General features: G+C 54.7%; 2 protein-coding genes across 4 annotated transcripts in view; one reads left to right on the forward strand and one right to left on the reverse strand.

Moving 5' to 3' along the window:
• The window catches only part of Megf8 (multiple EGF-like-domains 8), a 49037-nt gene extending 40093 nt beyond the window's left edge, over positions 1–8944 (forward strand). Inside the window, 5 exon segments of the mRNA NM_053628.2 lie at positions 152–344; positions 833–1003; positions 1458–1588; positions 2000–2132; positions 4487–8944. Of these exon segments, the coding sequence (NP_446080.1) occupies positions 152–344; positions 833–1003; positions 1458–1588; positions 2000–2132; positions 4487–5755 (1897 nt within the window). The 3' untranslated portion in view covers positions 5756–8944.
• On the reverse strand, positions 8935–11041 carry Cnfn (cornifelin). 3 transcript variants are annotated; one of them, NM_001439292.1, is given in 5 exon segments: positions 8935–9150; positions 9279–9415; positions 9682–9792; positions 10242–10368; positions 10982–11041. In NM_001439292.1, coding segments are annotated over 4 exon segments (375 nt in total). In that variant the 5' UTR covers positions 10279–10368; positions 10982–11041; the 3' UTR covers positions 8935–9060.
• Between the last annotated feature and the right edge of the window lie 3045 nt (positions 11042–14086).

A 14086-nucleotide genomic window follows, 5' to 3' on the forward strand; every position in this document is an offset into this window, starting at 1 on the left:
GTGCAGGGGACAAAATTGCTAGAGAAACCAGGAAAGAATGAGTCTCCAGAAGAGCAGGGACAGGCAGACTCTGGGTGAGCAGCCTACTGAAAGAGAGTGGGGCCATGGATGAAGGCTGGGTCCCTGCCCTCATCGCTGCTTGTCCCTGCAGTGTGACTGGCGTCTGCCGCCCTGTGTGTGCCCAGGGCTGTGTGAACGGCTCCTGTGTGGAGCCTGATCACTGCCGGTGTCACTTTGGCTTTGTTGGCCGCAATTGCTCCACAGAGTGTCGTTGCAATCGCCACAGTGAGTGTGCTGGCGTTGGAGCACGGGATCACTGCCTGCTGTGCCGGAACCACACCAAGGTATGGGTCCTGCCTCAAGCCCGAGCCCCTCTGTCTGCTCTTTATTGGTTTCTGAAGTATATTTTGGTGGTGCTGGGATGGAGCCCAGGGTGTTTGACATGCCAGGCAAGTGCTGTGTCACCGAGTCACCCCAGCCCTCCTGCTGAGGCATCTTGAGGTTGGGCATCCCAGTCCTGAGAAGCCATGGGCAGGGAAGGGATGGGAGAACCCTATTCTGGGGAGATGTGAGAAGACTTTGGGGGCTGAGTGGTAGTGGACAGAGTGGCTGGGGAAGCTGGGTGTATGGAAGGCTTTGTTACTCCCGACTTAAGGGCTAGGGGTACGTGAAGATAGAGGCTAAATCGCAGCCCAGCTTGGAGAGCTGGCCCATCGGTCCCCAGCTCCGGAAAAAAAAAAAAAAAAAGGAAGAGCTGGCCCAGGTGCCTGGCCCTTGTGTCCCCTGCCCCATGTCCCCTAGCCCTTTCAATGGTACTGTTCTTTGTTACCAGGGTAGCCACTGTGAGCAGTGTCTCCCACTGTTTGTGGGTTCGGCTTTGGGTGGCGGGACCTGCCGGCCATGCCATGCCTTCTGTCGAGGGAACAGCCATGTGTGTGTCTCCAGGAAAGAGCTAGAAATGGCCAGAAGGGAGCCAGAGAAGTACTCACTGGATCCAGAGGAGGTGAGGAGTGAAGTCCGCACTCAGGAGTCTGAGGAGGAGGCAGGGCCTGGACCTCTGTGTCTCAGGGAGAAGACAGGGCCTAGACTCCTGTATCTGAGGAAGGAGGTGGGGCCTGGACCCCTGTGTCTGAGGGAGGAGAGTGAGGCCTTTGACCCCTGTGTCTGAGAAGGCTGGGCCTGATAGAAGAGGCTGGGCCCTGGATCCTTTGTCTGAGGGAGGAAGACTGGACCTGGACCCTTGTGTCTGAGGGAGGAGGCTGGGCCTGGACCCCTGTGTCTGAGAGAAGAGGCTGTACCTGGACCCCTGGGTCTGAGGGAGGAGGCTGTACCTGGACCCCTGGGTCTGAGGGAGGAGGCTGTCCCTGGACCCTTGTGTCTGAGGGAGGAGATTGGGCCTGGACCCCCATGTCTGAGGGAGGAGGCTGGCCCATGTCTCTCTCTGCCTTGTTGACCAGATTGAAGCCTGGGTGGCAGAAGGGCCTAGTGAAGATGAAGCTGTGTGTGTGAACTGCCAGAACAACAGCTACGGAGACAGATGTGAGAGCTGCCTGCACGGCTACTTCCTCCTGGACGGGAAATGCACCAAGTAAGAGGAAGAAGCCCGAGCCTTGCCCTTCTCACCAGCAGTAACCCCGGGAACTAGACCCCTTGCCTAGCCCTCTATGGTCAGCCAGAAGCAAATGAAGCTTAAGAAAGCTGGAGTCCAAGCAGTGGGTGAGGAACGTGAGTGGAACCCAGTTAAGAGGTCCCCACATCAGAGGTCAGCAAGGGCTGCAGAAAGACCTGGAGGGAGACTGGGCTCCTGAGTCCACAGAAGGCTGCTGAGGAGGGAGGCCTCAAGATCACCCCCATTTTGTGCCTGCCCTTCTGAAACTTGAGAAAACTGGCGACAGTCCAAGCAGATTGTTACTTAAGGACCGCATGGCTGGGGCGGTGGGCTGGACCTCTGAGAGTCTGGAGGTCAGGGCCTTCACCCCATGCTCTCTTCCATTCTCAGGTGCCAGTGCAATGGCCACGCTGACACCTGTAACGAGCAGGACGGAACAGGATGCCCATGTCAGAACAACACAGAGACAGGCGTCTGCCAGGGCAGCTCTCCTAGTGACCGCCGAGACTGCTACAAGTACCAGGTGTGTCTCAAAGCCAGGCACGGGCCAGGTGCCACAGGAGCAAAGGGCAGACTGGGCCAGGGGACTCAGGACCAAGATCGGGCTGTGAACCTGGTTCGGGATGGAGATCATCCTGTATGCTTGCTAAGCCCTGGGCAGTGGCCCAGAGTCCAGATGTAGGACCTCAGGGGGCTCTGACTGTGACAGTCACAGACTGTAGGCTGCAAGTGCTAGAAACCAACCTCAGAGTAGCCTAGGGAAAAAGCAAATGCTTTGACTCAGGTGCGGTGGCCCATGCCCGCTGTTCTAGGGGCTGAGAAGGCCCTGAGTTCAAGGCCAGCCTGGGCAATAGAGGGATGCAGTTTTACACACAGTAGTCTGAGGCTGTGGCTCAGCTGCTGGAGCGCCTGCCTGGCACGCGTACGCAGCCCGGGCTTTCTCTCCTACACTGCAGAAGCTGAGTGTATGTGACCCCAGCATTTTGGAGGCGAGGCGGGAGGATCAGAAGCTACACAGAGATTGTCATGCCAACCTGTGCTAAATGAGACCTGTCTCAGTACGACAGCCACGGTGGGGGGGGGGGGCAACAAGAGCCTGTGTGCTCTGGGCCTGCATGTAGGAATGGCTGCACCCAAGAAGGCACAGTGACGTCAGAAATGTCACTGACTCGACTGCCCTCCCCGTGCCAGCTTTGCTGCTGGGGTGGTTTTTGTCCCACAAGCCTTTCCCCACCAGGTGAAATCTGGTGATGAGGGATTCTCATTAATTCTAAACTTAAATCTAAATCCCCCTTGTGAGCTAGGCTGTGATCCCCATTCTTCGGAGGCTGAGGCAGGATTCTGTCAGTACTAGGCCTGCGTGGTGCAAGACTTAAAATCTAATGAAACCTAACACAAACCTAATCCCCCTTATGCCCATTTCTCCTTTCTGAAGCACAGAGGCTGGCTGATTGCTCTGCCCACTCCTCCCTCCCACCCGCTCTCTCCAGGCCCAGGGGAAAAGCTTCCTGTCTCATTGCCGACTTCTCTTTCCCAGGATTTGCCAATAGAGGTGTAGCTCCACCCAGACAAGCCTTACCGGCCTCCATCATTCTCATCCTAGGCCAGAAATTTTGCTTTATTGGTGTATGATTGAAAGGCTTGCTGAGGATACTGGGGAGATAGCTCAGACGGTGAAGTGTCTACTACACAAGCACTAAGTTTATTCTGGGCATGGTGGCTCACGCCTTTAGTCCCAGCATTTGGGAGGCAGAAGCAGGTAGATCTCTTTGAGTGCAGGGCCAGCCAGAGATACATAGACGCAAGAAGATCCAAGTTTGGATCTTCAAATTCACTTACATATACATGTGCACACACACAAAATGTACTCACACATTAACAGGCACACATACACACATGCATGCATACATACATACAAAGCCCATTGAGGGTCTAAAAGCATGTCTCTATGCTAGAGTACCTGCCCCAAATCCCCCACTGAGGGGCTGGGGGCGTGGCTCAGTGGTAGAGCCCTGCCTGGAATCCCCCACTGAGGGGCTGGGGGCGTGGCTCAGTGGTAGAGCCCTGCCTGGAATCCCCCAGTGAGGGGCTGGGGGTGTGGCTCAGTGGTAGAGCCCCTGCCTGGAATCCCCCAGTGAGGGGCTGGGGGCGTGGCTCAGTGGTAGAGACCCTGCCTAGAATCCCCCACTGAGGGGCTGGGGGCGTGGCTCAGTGGTAGAGCAGTAAATCCCCCTATATTAAGATTACCAGTAGGTGTCACTGTGCCCAGCAGAAAAAAAACGAAACAAAACAAAACACCCTCAATACTGTCAGATACATCCATTGGCCTTTGTTGGAGTGGGCTGGAGGTCAGCACAGACTCCTCCAGTTACTCCATTGGCTTTTCTGAGTAGCGTTTATTTGGTTCTAATAATTACAGCAGTAATAACTAGCCACTTAATAACTACTGTGACTGAGTGGTAGGTATGGTGACCATGACTAAGGAAGGCCTCTGTAAAAGGGTGACACTTTGGGTAGAAGTGACCTATGGAGCCATCTAGGCAGAGAGGATCAGCTAGTATAAAGTCCCCAAGAAGAAGCCAGGTGGGCAGGAAATGCTGACCAAACCCTGAGCCGCAGGCTGTGAATATGATTTCAGTTCCCTGAGCAAGCCTTGGTTCCTGTCAGTACAGAGCTCAGTGAGGTCGGGTCACTGACTGAGGGCCACAGGTAGCTAGTAAGGATGTACAGCCAGACTCCCATAGAAGTCTCACAATTGGGAGCCCATGCTGGGCTGCAGGTAGGGTGTGCTGGGGGCACAGTGCTGTGCCTGTTTGGCATTGAGGGCCGCAGCACCGAGCTCTGCCCTGATGGCCAACTCTACTCCTGCCCTGTCAGTGTGCTAAGTGCCGGGAGTCATTCCACGGGAGCCCACTGGGTGGCCAGCAGTGTTACCGACTCATCTCTGTGGAGCAGGAGTGCTGCCTGGACCCCACTTCCCAGACCAACTGCTTCCATGAGCCGAAGCGCCGGGCCTTGGGTCCTGGCCGAACTGTGCTGTTTGGCGTCCAACCCAAGTTCACCAATGTGGACATCCGCCTGACACTAGACGTGACCTTCGGTGCTGTGGACCTCTATGTCTCCACTTCCTATGACACTTTTGTGGTCCGAGTGGCCCCTGACACAGGTGTCCACACTGTGCACATCCAGCCACCCCCACCTCCCCCACCTCCTCCGCCTCCTGCCGATGGTGTACCTCGTGTGGCTTCGGACCTAGGAGGACTGGGGACCGGAAGTGGATCAGGTTCTCCAGTGGAGCCACGAGTCCGCGAGGTGTGGCCACGGGGCCTGATTACCTATGTGACAGTGACGGAACCCTCGGCAGTGCTGGTGGTCCGCAGTGTGCGGGACAGGCTGGTGATCACCTATCCCCATGAGCACCACGCCCTCAAGTCCAGCCGCTTCTACCTGCTGCTGCTGGGGGTAGGGGATCCCAACGGGCCTGGGGCCAACGGCTCGGCGGACTCACAGGGCCTGCTCTTCTTCCGGCAAGACCAGGCCCACATTGACCTGTTCGTCTTCTTCTCTGTCTTCTTTTCCTGCTTCTTCCTCTTCCTCTCACTCTGTGTGCTCCTCTGGAAGGCCAAGCAGGCTCTGGACCAGCGGCAAGAGCAGCGCCGGCACCTGCAGGAGATGACCAAGATGGCTAGCCGCCCCTTTGCCAAGGTCACAGTCTGCTTCCCTCCAGACCCTGCGGGCCCAGCACCTGCCTGGAAGCCAGCTGGCCTCCCGCCTCCTGCCTTCCGCCGCTCCGAGCCATTTCTTGCACCTCTACTGCTGACAGGAGCTGGGGGGCCCTGGGGACCCATGGGAGGAGGGTGCTGCCCACCAGCTCTCCCTGCCACCACAGCTGGCCTACGAGCTGGGCCCATTACCCTTGAACCCACAGAAGATGGCATGGCTGGTGTGGCCACTCTGCTGCTCCAGCTACCTGGGGGGCCTCATGCTCCCAATGGGGCCTGCCTTGGGTCAGCCCTTGTCACTCTGCGTCATAGGCTGCATGAGTACTGTGGGGGAAGCGGGGGTGCTGGGGGCAGTGGACATGGGGGTGGTGGAGGCCGGAAGGGACTGTTAAGTCAGGACAATCTCACTAGCATGTCCCTTTGACCTGTCAAGGGTTCTCTTCCGCAGTTACCACGTTGCCTGATGGGGCCACTCTGGGCTAGAGATCCCCTGGACAGTCCTCAGAAACCACTGGCTCCCTTTCTCCAGGGTCTCCCCTTTGTTCTGCATCTAGCAACTGTTTATTGAGCTACTACTGTGTGCCTCGTACAGTTGTAGGCACAGAGCAAGGCAGGAGGTGATAGCCCCCACCCCCATCTGCTAGGACTTGAGTTCTTGTGGGAGGAGACACGCACATGTAACACAGTGAGGCATCCAGGTAAAGTGGATGCGGCACTTGGAGAAACTGGGCTGAGAAAGGTGACAGAATGAGGGAAGACCTTTGGAACGCAAATTTCAAGAGTTGAGGAAACTGTAAGGCCGAAGGGCCTGAGGCTGGAAGCGGTTTGTTTTATTACAAGAACCAGGAACCCGGCCATCAAGTGTAGACTGAGCTGGGTTTTATTCTCAGGGCAGGGAAAGTGGTTGGGCCGTTCTGTGGAGGTAAATGGAGAGTCTCAGCTCTGGGGGGGAAGAGTGGGCTGATGGGCACAGAGAGGCTGCTGCAGGTGGGCAACTGGGCAGAAGGAGGGTGAGTGGCAGGATGTGACAGTGGTGCAGACATTAGGGTAAAGGAGAGGACATATCCAGAATGGCCACTGGGTGGACAGTGAGGTCATTACTAAGCTGGGACAGGCTGGGGCTTGTGGGCTGGAGCCGGGTGTGACTGGATTCATACGGCAAGAGCTTGAGTGCATCAACAGGAGGGATCTAGTGCACTGCGGTGAGCTGGCAAAGGCAGGCAGGTACGGGGAGGACAGGACAGTGCAACTACCCGCTGTAGGCACAGTGAGCTGCTGCCTACCCTGGGCTGGACCAGGGTCTCTAGCTGAACCTGGAGATGTAGGCTTATTTCAAGTGAGCCTCAGAGGCAAATCCTTCACCTGAGATGCCTCACACCCTGCTCTGGCAGGTGTGGGGTGGGGGATCCTGGAGGGGTCATCATTTGGCTCTTTTTGAGTCCTTGGGACTCTCCTCAGAGGCCACCCCAACCTGGGTCTCCCTTTTGGACTTAGGAGCTCTCTCTTCCCCCAGTCCTCGGCAGGTGAGCTTGGGACTCCTGCTCTCCCCAGGACACAGCTTCAAGCCTCGGCTGCTGCTGCTGCTGCTGCTTTGGTCCTGGGATGGGGGTTGGGCCTAGCCTCTTTCCCAGTCTGATAGGTCCTGATAATGTGCATGTGTCAGCAGGGCTCACATTTCTTTCTTTTTTTTTTTTTTTTTTTTTTTTTTTTTTTTTTGGTTCTTTTTTTTGGAGCTGGGGACCGAACCCAGGGCCTTGCGCTTCCTAGGTAAGCGCTCTACCACTGAGCTAAATCCCCAGCCCCAGGGCTCACATTTCTACAACAGGAGGGCAACTGAGGCAGCAATAAAGTGTGGGGAAGACTCGGGAGGGCGGCTTGACTGCCTTCTGTGTGCCGGGGATGAGGGATGCTCTGGGTGAGTGGAACATGTGTCCTGGTCGCACCTCCAAGCTGTGTATCCTGAGCCTAGCTCTGCCCCTTCTCAGCAATGCAGGGTGCTGCAACGGGGTCTCCTGCTCCCCGGAAGAGGGATGGCAGGAACAATGGGCAGGGACATCTTTGACCGTTTCTTTGTCCCTGCCACAGTTCGGCTCAGGGAGAATCAGACAGTCTGTGTCACAGGGATTGTCCTTAGATAAGAAAAGCCCAGGTACGTACGGAACACAGAAACCATTGTTTGAACGGGAGGAATTGAGCACAGAGAACTGGTAGTGCTGGTGAGGGCAGCAGCTGCAGGACAGTGGCAGCTGGGTGTGGACAAGCATTCTCAGAAGTAAGCTCGACATCAAAGCTGAGAAACTATTACCCCCCCTCCCCCGCCTTCCCATCCTAGCCCTCGGCCCCGGACACCAAAATCTGGACGCAAGGGCAGAGGTGGACCTGACATCTCGGCCTCAGCTCCACACGGTTCTTTGCTGCAGAGGCTGAACAGTGCATTTTGTCTGTATGCTTGGCCCCAATGCCAGTCCCTTGCTTCAGTGCATGGCCGTGTGGCGCATGAGTGACAGTACGTTCAGGCGGTACTCTGGCCCCATGTGAGTTTTGCTTTCATGAGCTGACAGTGTCTCCTGCCCTGTGAGATGTGAACATAAACTTGGCTTTTAAAAAAAGTAATTTTGTGTAAGTATGTGTGCATGTGGGTGGAGGTGCCCTAAGGAGGCCAGGAGAAGGCATCAGATCCTCTCAAACTAGAGTTGCAGGCAGTCATGAGCTGCCATGTGGGTGCCGGGAACCAAAGTGCTCCTTCCCAAGGGCAGCCAGAGCTCTTAACCACTGAGCCATCTCTCACTGTAGTCGGTTTACATATTAAGAGCTGCTACCATCAGAGGTGAACACAAGCTTGGAAAGGTTTATCCGTTCCCCAAGATTGCACGGAAATGGTAAGGTAAAGACTGGGTCCCAGGAGTTCTGAGACCCAGCATGTTCCAGTTAATTCCTTCTGCAGTACGTGTCGCCGGGCGAAACGTCACTGAGTTGAAGAGGTGGTAATGAACTTAGTATGATGAGCTAGCTCATGAGGGACCACCGTTGGTGGCCTTCCCCCAAAGGCCCATCTTGTCTGGAAGCAGATGGGAGGACAGGTGTGGGGGATCCAACTCCCTTTGGGAACTCCATGTATGTGGTGTGTGCAGGCACAAGACACACACACACAATTAAAATTCCTTTTTAAAGTATCTGTAGATACTGAGCGAGCTCCGGAGAGCATTGTTTGAAGAGTTTAAGTCTTTCTTTCTTAATATTTTACAAGTTTTCTCTTATTTGAAGCAGGGTCTCAATATGCGGCCCAGGCTGCCCTCATTCCATGCAGCCTGGGCTTCTCTTAGACTTCCTGCCTCAGCATCTGTAGCGTGGGGATTGCAGCAGGCTTGGGCGTCTATCCCCAGACTGTCTGGTTTTGCTTATTTTCAGGATGTGGGCAGGACTTCAGATAGGTCATCTGCAGCCTCAGGCTAATGGTTCTACTTTGTGAGGTGCTCCCAGGAAGTCATCACAGGCCCACCCCTAGCAAACCCGTCTTGTCTGATACACCTAGATGTCTCTCTCAGCAAACCTCCCAATGCACCCAGAGTCCTTCCCCAAGACAATAAAAACTTGTAGGTGGGGTTGGTTTTCGAGTTTTTATTGTGGATGTATTTTTTTGGCGATGGGACAGGGGCAGTAGGACAGGCTTTCCAAGGAGGGGCCTCACAGGGAGGCCAGGCAGAAGCAAGGACTCAGGAGAGGATGTCCTTACTCTCGGATCTTCAGTTCCCGCGCCATCTGACAGAGGGCGCAGGGCAGACAAAAGGTGAGAGCAGCCCAGTCGTGCCCGACGGAGCCCTGGAGGGTGGGAAGGAGAGAAATCGAGAACAATCAGGAGCTTTGCTCTTGGGTGCCAAGTGGCAGTCCCTAGACTCAACCCCTGCGATCCCCAGTCTCAATCCCTGTGGTCCTGGATGGGCGCGCACCTGGATGTGGTAGCGTTCCCGCATGCCTGTGCGCAGAGAGTGCAGTCCTCCAGGCAGGTATGGCGCACAACAGCACTCCCCAAAGTCATCGGAGATGCGGCAGGCGAGGCACAGTGGAGCGAAAGTGCCACACAGACCTGGACAGGACAAAACCGGTCAGGAGGTGCCTGGGGAGGGCACGCGCAGTGGCACGGAGGGAATGAAGGCACCGGGAAGACAGTTGTAGAGAAGGAAACGAAGACCCAAAGCAATCGGACTTTCGGGGTAGGGTGGGTTAGTGACTGGAGAGGGAGTGGGGTCACCATGAGGAGGGTGAGGGTTGGATGTTAGGATCCCAGGAAGAGTGAAGACTGCAGTAGGAGTGTGGGGTAAGCTTCCCTCCCCATCTTCCCTGGACACTCACAGACGGGCATATCGTTGCAACAGTCGGTGAGGCCGGTGTGCCAATCGCTGAGCTGTGTCTGGTAGCAGGTGTTGGTGCACTGAGGCTGACTAGTCACTGGATATGACATGGCTGTGAAGGAAGAGAAGGGGGATCAGCAGGCATCCTAGGAGGCTCTTCTTGGCCGCACCACCCCTGCCACCCTTCCTTCTGCCGGGCAGTCTGGGCAGGCCACCTGGCCGCCCACTGGAGAAAACATCACTGTACCTCCCCATTCCTATCTGTCACATTCGGTCATCAACACCCCTAGTCTGTCTCTGCTGCTGTTGCCAATTACACATCTGGTTGAGCCAAAGTTGGGAGGACAAAGTGGGCACCACAGCTGTGCAAAACCTGACTTGGCTACAATACCACCATCTCCTCCTCCTCCTCTTCCTCCTCCACAACTGGCCTCTAACATTTCCTGGGGCCTCTGGGGTAGAAGCAGGTGCCATTTGTTTTTGAAGCCAGGGTGCCCAGGGGAGGGAGGCAGCAAGGTTTCTGGCGCCCAGAAGATTGCTGGTGTATTCAGTGACCCCCACCTTTGCCTTTCACGTGGTCGTGCATCTCAAACTGCATCTCGCTGGCCCTGAGGAGGTGGCTGCTGTAAACGGCTGCAGGGGATGGCTACGGTAACAGCAACGTAGTCTGTCCAAGGGATGCTGGATACTGGGCAGGGAGGGCAAGGAACTAGGGCACTGGGGGAGATGGACTTTCAGGGGGGAAGGGAGCTGAAGAGAAAGAGGCCAAGTTAGCCTGTTGGCTGGGATGGGTTGGTGGGCGAACTACTCGCCCATCATTTTAACAGCTGCCCGACAGACCCCAGAGGATCCTCCTTGGAGCAGAGACAGAGTTGGAGAGACAGATAGAGGGGAAGCAAAGGCAGTCAGGTGTGGCAGAGACAGATGGGAAAGAACTTTGAGCCAGGTGCCCACAGAGACACTGCTAGTGATGTCTACAAGCGTCCAGCATGTTGTTACCTCCACGAGCTGATCCTACAGAGGGCTATAGGCTCAGTGACAAAAGAGAAATGCCTAAAGCACCAATTCAAAAAGACTCGGAGACTGGGTGCTGGGCCCCAGCATTTCTAAATTCAACTCTGTACCAGTCTGGTTGGAAACACAAGACTGGGAGGTGAGGCATTGAGAAAGAGCAAGATGTTCCTAGTCACTCTGACCGTCAGAGACAAGAAGGGAGACAGAGTTGTGAGAAAGGTAGGCAGAGAACTGAGCCGAGGAGCCTGCCTGAGAGCAGGGACTTAGGGAAGAGAAGGTGCTCCTACCTGCAGGTCCACGTGAAGGGATGGAGATAGAGGTTCTTGATGACAGCAGACACCAAGTTCTCAGTGCTGAGGCCAGGAGCTGCTTATATGGGCCAGGCCACAGAGCCCTGGGCGGGGCTCTGACAGAGGTGCCAAGGGAGCCTAGCCGGTCTGCCTGACCCTCTTCCCTTCCGCCTGGATTTTCCATCCTCCCTCTCCTCTGTTCCCCACACCCCACTTCCCCTCTCGTCTCATCTCTCAGGACTGAAGACCTGGGGCAGAGGTAGAAACAAGAGTGGGAAGAGAGAGAGACAGTCAGGGACGGAGAATGTACAGGGAGAAGGAGATTGGGGAGGAGGGAGTGGGGACCCAGGGTGGGGGAGATGGGCGATGGGAGAGCAGGAATTGAGATGATGGAGACAGGTAGACACAGATGTTGAGAGCCAGGACTGCAAGATCTGGAGGCAGGTAGAGAGAATGAGAGGTTAAGGGTGGAAGCCTGGTGTGTTGTACAGAGTGGGGAGCAGGTTCCTCCTTTGATGTTCCTTCTCATCTTTTTTTTTTTTTTTTTGGTTCTTTTTTTTGGAGCTGGGGACTGAACCCAGGGCCTTGTGCTTCCTAGGCAAGCGCTCTACCACTGAGCTAAATCCCCAACCCCGTTCCTTCTCATCTTTTTTTTTTTTTTTTTGGTTCTTTTTTTTCCGGAGCTGGGGACTGAACCCAGGGCCTTGCGCTTCCTAGGTAAGCGCTCTACCACTGAGCTAAGTCCCCAGCCCCCCTTCTCATCTTAATGAGGGATTTTTGTCACATTGAGGGGGAAGGAGAGACACTGTTCTGTTCAAGGCCGCAAGACATGGGGTCAGTGGCGGACAGTCGTGTGTTTTAGGGAGTGATTCATGTTTGGACCAAAGTAAATAGTGTACCTCATCTCTGATTAAAATGGAAAGAAAGTGGGCTGGGGACTGACAAGAAACCTGGGGGTGTGTCTGGCCCCAGTTAACACCTGAGTGCTATGGGAGCAGAGACAGGGGTGGGTGGTTGGGTGGGTGATTTGGAATGTGAATCTGAGGGAGGAGGCATGGGGGGGTCTAGACTCCTGGGTCTGAAGGGAGAAAGCTGAGACTGGAGTCTGAGGGAGGAGGCTAGAGTCTAGAACCTGGGTTTGAGGGAAGAGTCTGTTTCCCTGAACTAAGAGGGAGGAGGGCTGGGGTTGGGACCTATGAGTTTGAGGGAGAAGGGCTGAGCCTGTGCCTCTTAATCTAAATGAGGGTCTAGGCCCTGGTCACCCTGGTCTAGGCTGTGTGTTCCTAGAGAGCTAGATCCAAATTCCCAATGTACCGGGCCTCAGGGATTAAGGAACTGGGCCTTGGATACTTGATTCATCAAAGTTTCCCCTCAGCAGGCCTAACAGGGTTGTAGGTGACTCATTAAGGAAGCGGCATTAGAGTTGGGTGGGGTTCCTACCATGGGTGTCACCTCCCAAATATAGGAGGCACCATAAAATCGGGGTGTCACCTCTAGAAGAGGTTGTGTCACCGTACCACAGCATGTGGATACGAGGGGAAAACAAATGGATTATCCGCCAGCCTGTGATCCTGACAGCCTGTGACCACAGCTTTCTCCACATACCCAACACACAAGGGCCTGAACCTGTCTCCTGGCACCACCCAGATGGCTGGATGGCTTTGGCCTCAGACCTATGGCAGCAAACATCACTTGGCTTGTGCCTGTCTGTCTCGTGGGGTGTCACCTACATACTTGGGTGGCATTGCCCAGTTCAGTTTTGAGCCCCCATCTACCCATCTCTGTGTCTTTATATCCCCAGCTGTAAATTAGTTAGTTCTGCCTTTTCTCCCTCCCTCCCTCCCTCTGTCCTCCATCCGACCCTCCTTATTCCTCCCACCCCCTTTTTTGTTTTGTTTTTGAGACAGGCTCTCGCATATCCAAGGCTGGCCTCTGACTCACTGTGTAGCTGGGGTTGAACTTGAATGTCTTGCCTTCATCTCCGAGTTCTGACATCACACAAACAGGACTACAGAATCTGGTGCTGGGGCTTAAACCCAAGGCCTTGCCTATGTTAGGGAGGCACTCAGCCAGCTGAGCGACATCCCCAACCAGCTTCTTTCCTCCCATCATGTTATTGTTTCTTTATTTTGCGGCTGGGTTTTACTCTTCATGTAGCTAGGCTGGCCTCAAACTTAGGGCGATCCTCCTGCCTCAGCCACCCGAGTTCTTGGATTGCAAGCGTGAGCCGCCACACCCCTTGCTTCCTTTCCTCGTCCTTGCAAGCCCATTTTGACAAGTGTGTGTTTACGTCCTCATCTCTTGGTCTCTCCTCCCAGCCCCCAGAGTCTGGGTATCCTCATCCTGAGGTCTCTGTCTCATGGTTCTTTCCCTATCTTTTCCGCTGCCCATATCCTGCCTCCTAAGACATGGCCCCTTCCTCATACTACTCCAGAAAATGGACCACAAGTGACTCAGGCTCCCCAGATGACTCTCTGAGCTGTCTTTAGGCTTTGTGACTTAGCCTGGGGGCCCTCCCGATTAGATAAGGCCACTAGCATAGATGAGGAAACTGAGGCTAGGAGGTTGTGAGGTGGCTTGAAGTGGGGGAGGGGAAAGAGATCCAAGAGTGGAAGATATGAGGTCTGCAGAGCTCATGACCCAATCGGTAGGTGCTTGATTTAAATTTTTTTCTGTATACAGATTTTTTTGACTACATGTATATCTGAGAACCATGACTGTGCCTGGTGCCCACATAGGCCAGAAAAGGGTGTTGGATTATCCCAAGTTTGGATCCTCAAATACACCTGCATATACACACAAAACATACTCACACATTAAAATTAAGCCTTAGGTTGTCCTTGAACTTGGAATCTTCCTGCCCCAGCATGAGGGCTGGGATCATGTGTGTGCCCCACTGCACCTGGCCCAACTGGAGTTTGGGAAGATGATGAATATGTGGTCAGTATCCTTACATGGGAATGAACTTCTACCAAAACAAAATCCAATTATTTATTGGAATCTCAGATTGCATTGGGCTTCTTGTATTTTACTCAACATAACTGGAGCTCCTCCTTCAACAACAAAAACCAGTGGGTTTAGTGCTGCATTCCCAGAACCTGG

This window comes from Rattus norvegicus, chromosome 1, assembly GCF_021556685.1.
Source record: "Rattus norvegicus strain SHRSP/BbbUtx chromosome 1, alternate assembly SHRSP_T2T, whole genome shotgun sequence".
Taxonomy (NCBI): domain Eukaryota; kingdom Metazoa; phylum Chordata; class Mammalia; order Rodentia; family Muridae; genus Rattus; species Rattus norvegicus.